At 35.0% G+C, this 4,380-nt stretch overlaps 1 protein-coding gene across 1 annotated transcript; it reads left to right on the top strand.

The window, feature by feature from the left end:
* Positions 1–2,285: 2,285 nt before the first annotated feature.
* On the top strand, positions 2,286–4,044 carry LOC149544961 (protein DMR6-LIKE OXYGENASE 1-like). Its single transcript, XM_089795496.1, has 4 exons — positions 2,286–2,686; positions 2,761–3,008; positions 3,081–3,399; positions 3,507–4,044. Exons 1-4 carry the CDS (start codon positions 2,468–2,470, stop codon positions 3,759–3,761), a joined length of 1,041 nt encoding a protein of 346 aa, XP_089651622.1. The 5' UTR covers positions 2,286–2,467; the 3' UTR covers positions 3,762–4,044.
* The last annotated feature ends 336 nt before the right edge of the window (positions 4,045–4,380 follow it).

Here is a 4,380-nt window from a genome sequence, read left to right as displayed (position 1 = left end):
ACTTCCCTCTCAGGAAAATCTACTTAAATCTTGTGCCGCCAATGCCTTTAAATCCACAACTTAATAATAAATAGAATTGCAAATTCAATGAAAACACTTGGCGTAATTTGAGTGCCGAGATCTGGCTTTCTAAAGTTGAGGCTAATGCTCAACTCTTGGCCTGGAAAGTTTTACATTTCAAATTGCCAGTTGGCAGCAGGCTGAGATGTTTGCTGACCCAACCTGCTAAATGCCCGTTTTGTTTGGTAGAGGAAGATATGAAACATCTCTTTTGGGATTGTATATGGTCTAAGAAAAAGTGGACTGCTGTCATTCACTTTTCTTCCAGCTATCTTCGAACATTCTTTAAGTTGGAAGGAAGCTATTTTAGGTATTAATCTTAAAGGTAATATTGTGGCCGACTCTTTGCGGCAGATTATTTTACTTAACATTTGGAAGTGCAGATGTAGGGCTGTATTTTCTAATTCTAAGATGCATCTTGAAGGAGAAATTTTTCAGTTTTATTCTGACATCATTTTCCAGACAATCTTTTTGTGAAACCTTTTGCAGGGAGGACCTAAGGCCCAGTTGAAGATTAGTAACCAGCTTGACAGAATTAAATACCAGCTGCTACAGTTTTTCAAAAGAGATGTATTTTGCTTGAAGGAGCTTCAACGAATGTTAACATTCAAGCTGTAATGTTCTTTGTTTGGTTGTAGCTCTTTAGAGCTGGTTATGTTAACATGGTCTTTGTTTGGTTGTAGCTCTTTAGAGCCGGTTGTTGTTGCTCTTTAGAGCCGGTTAGTTGCTGGCCATGCTGTTCACTGTATGAGCTTTTGGAACTATTGATTGACTCTTTTGTATTTTATTCTTTTTGCTTTATTCAATAAAAAATTAAAAAAAAGAAAAGTTTTTGGTGACATCTAAGATCTGGTTGAATTAAATTGGAAAACATGGCAACGAGTCAAGATACAATATAAGCTAATCCCAGATAAATCTCCATTTCCACACATTCAAATAATTTGTCTCACTTGTATTTGATTTGTGTCTAACACCTTGCCATGCTAACCTTCTTACCTAATAACTGAAACTTCTGTGCATTACCTCTTTAATCAGTCTATAGAAAAATGCTCCCAACTTGAGCTCTCTCAACCCATCTTAGTTGTAAATGGTGTTGTAGGCTTAGTAGTGTAAAATGGAACAAATTAAGTGCTCTTATTTGATCATCCAAAGTTGAAGATAAAGTTAAATTGAAGCTAAAGCCCAATTGAAAGCCTGAAAGATACCCTTTGGATATGTGCTCTTATTTGACTGATGTAATTTCCAGCCACTGGTATGTGCTGTTTGGATTTGCTATCAATGGATATAAACTTGCTCGTGTTCTAATGAAACTCTGTAGCTGCAATTGTAATTGTTTTATATTCTTATCAGCCTCTACTACTAGTGCTGTCTCCTGCTGCAACAATATTTGTAGCTTTTGTGATTGATCTATTTCATTTCTTATGGTTTAGGTTACAATGGATTTATTTATTTCTTGTGGTTTAGAATGCTATTCAGTCTACTTTTGTGACTGTCCTGGTTAATTTTACTGTAGCTGTAAATTTATTGCTTTTATCTAAGAATAAAAACAACAAATTACTGAAATAAAAGCACACATTCAACATCAACGAAACTATAGGGTAGAAAAAGCATTATAATAACATTTACTACCAGCATACAACTACAGAATTGATATATACATGAATTCAGGTTAACAATAAAACAGAAGATTGGCATGTCATAGGAATTGAGACAGGCTAATCTCCATCTAAAATACATTAAAGACAAAACAAACTAAATTTTTTTTTTTTTTCAGATTCACAAAAACGTAGTGATTTTTTTCTAAATTTTTTGTAATTTTCAACTACAAACTGTGCAGATCATAAAGATCAAACGCTGAAATTTTTACGAAAACCATTATGTTTACGATTTTTTGAAAATTAGTCAACTGTACAATTTGAATGGAAGATAGCCACATCCACATTAAGACCTTTCTTAAGAAATTGACTGCAGCTTCAACTGGCCTTCTTTTCTCTTCTACTAAGAATTCTGTTGGTACTCTGTACCCTTGGACATGTCAACATCTACAATGTTAAGAAAAATACATTTCAACTACCTATAAAAATAAAATAAATGGGAAACACAGACAACTTTGGATAATGGGAAACACGGACAACTTTGAATAGTGTTCAAAAAGAGACAAATTAGCCACAATAATTTATATATAGACACGTCTTCTACAATATGGGAACTTTTGTGTAGTATTTTAATTGCCTTTCCAAATAATGGAGGTTCTTTTCTATGGCTCTCTACTTCGCCCATATATTATTTGATCCAACCTAAGTCACTTTCAAAGCAATTGAGCCTAAAAATGTAAGCATATCTGAATCCCAGAACAATTTTAGGCTTTAGCTAATCTTCTTCCCATTTTTCCCCCATCAAGTACAAGATGCCATCTACAGCTGTGGAGAAACTCCTGTGTAATGGGCAGAATCATCTTGATGTCCCGGACAAGTATGTCTTTCCTCCGGATCAACGTCCCGACATGTCCCAGGTCTGTCATACACACTCATTTCCAGTGATAGATATCAAAGATTTGGATGGGCCTCATAGAACAAAGGTAGTCAATCAGATTAGGCGGGCATGTGAGGAGGAGGGTTTCTTCCAGGTAAAAACCTAGATTTTCTTTTATTCTTTTTTCCTTTATTTGGGTATCGCCTAAAGTCAATACGAATCATTCAGATCATTAACCATGGAGTGCCAGAAACTCTGATGAAAAGCATGATGGACATTGCTAGAGAGTTTTTCGAAATGCCTGTGGAACACAGGGCTTCTCTCTATTCAGAGGACCCATGGCAACCAGTTAGGGTTTCAACAAGCTTCAATGTCACCGAAGATAAATTCTTTAACTGGAAGGATTCTCTAAGACACCTGTGCCATCCGCTGGAGGAATTTATCAATACATGGCCTCAGAAACCAGAACTTTACAGGTAGTAACAGAAAATCTAATCAAAACAAAATTTCTAACTCTTTTTCAATTCTCATTTCATTTTTTAAAACAGAGAGGTTACAGGGGAGTACTGTAAGGAGATCAGAGAACTGATTCTACGGCTTCTGGCTGCGATTTCTGAAGCCATGGGACAAGATTCTGATTATTTGAATGTAATCTTAGGAAAGCATACCCAGGCGCTGCAGATAAATTACTATCCCGCATGCCCAAATCCAGATCTTACGCTTGGCATAGCACCTCATTCAGATCCAGGTGGCATTACTGTTCTTATGCAAGATGTGAGTGGCCTGCAAGTGCTTAAAGATGGGAAATGGTTTGCAGTAGAATCAATACCCAGTGCCTTTGTGGTAAATGTGGCTGATCAACTTCAGGTTTGTAGAGCTATGAATGTTATTTACAGTATACATACTTTCCCTCTTTTCGGAATTCTATTGAGGAAGATTGGATTTTGAATTGTTTTTGTGTGAGTTTTGATCAGGTTGTAAGCAATGGAAGATTTAAAAGCACCGAGCACAGGGCTGTGACAAATGGAACTTGTGCAAGGATATCTATTCCCACCTTCTATTCGCCTTCGTTGGATACCTTCATTGGCCCTGCTGCATCCATGGTGGATGTGGAGCATCGGGCTCTATACAGAAGATATAGATATGAAGAATATATGACAGCATTCTGGAACCAGAGTTTGAAGGGCAAGAGCATTCTGGATCGCTTCAGAATTGAAACTAGTCCATGATTGAGAACTATGGTATGTAACTGCTGTTGTTGAAATATAGATGTGCTAGCATGGACATTTGACACTACCTCGTACAACAATGTTTTTATCTGAACAATGATGTGGACGAGACTAGCCTCTTTCTCTACATTAGCATTTAAGGATTGCTAAGATGGCTTTTATATGATAATTGTATAGTGAAATTTTCAAGTTTTTTCATTCTGGTTTTTATATGTTACATTTGAGCGAAGCTTAGTAAGACTAAGAACAGAATTTACTTGATAGTTGCAAAGTGAATTTCTCAATCTATTTGGGTCTATTTTTATTGATATATGCATTCATGCGTTAGAAGGGCTGGTAAGAATATTTTTTAGTAACTATTTTATGCATGAGGATTGGTAAGATTAATTTTGATAGGATAGTACTAAAATAAAATAAAGCTTTTAAGTTTTTTCAAATATATTAGTAAACTTTGAATTAGATGTTAGATCTAGTGTATTATTTTTAAAATTTGAAGAAATAAAAATTAAAAAAATTACAGAATATAGAATTATTGTTTAGTAATAAGAGATTTGTTGCTTAAAATAAAAAATAAAATAATAGAAATAATTTGATTTTAAAATAATTTTAATAGTATGTT

This window comes from Cupressus sempervirens, chromosome 8 (genome assembly GCF_028749045.1).
Source record: "Cupressus sempervirens isolate cs-2001-9-10 chromosome 8, ASM2874904v1, whole genome shotgun sequence".
In the NCBI taxonomy this organism is placed as follows: domain Eukaryota; kingdom Viridiplantae; phylum Streptophyta; class Pinopsida; order Cupressales; family Cupressaceae; genus Cupressus; species Cupressus sempervirens.
Note: the sequence above shows the minus strand (reverse complement) of the source record. Positions and strands in the feature narration are given on the sequence as shown.

Bases quoted from the DNA above. Each gene is read 5' to 3' on its own strand.
- LOC149544961 (XM_089795496.1), top strand. From the start codon at position 2,468: ATGCCATCTACAGCTGTGGAGAAACTCCTGTGTAATGGGCAGAATCAT. The intron at 3,009-3,080 runs GTAGTAACAGAA...TTTTTAAAACAG, and splicing joins CAGAAACCAGAACTTTACAG to AGAGGTTACAGGGGAGTACT. The intron at 3,400-3,506 runs GTTTGTAGAGCT...AGTTTTGATCAG, and splicing joins ATGTGGCTGATCAACTTCAG to GTTGTAAGCAATGGAAGATT.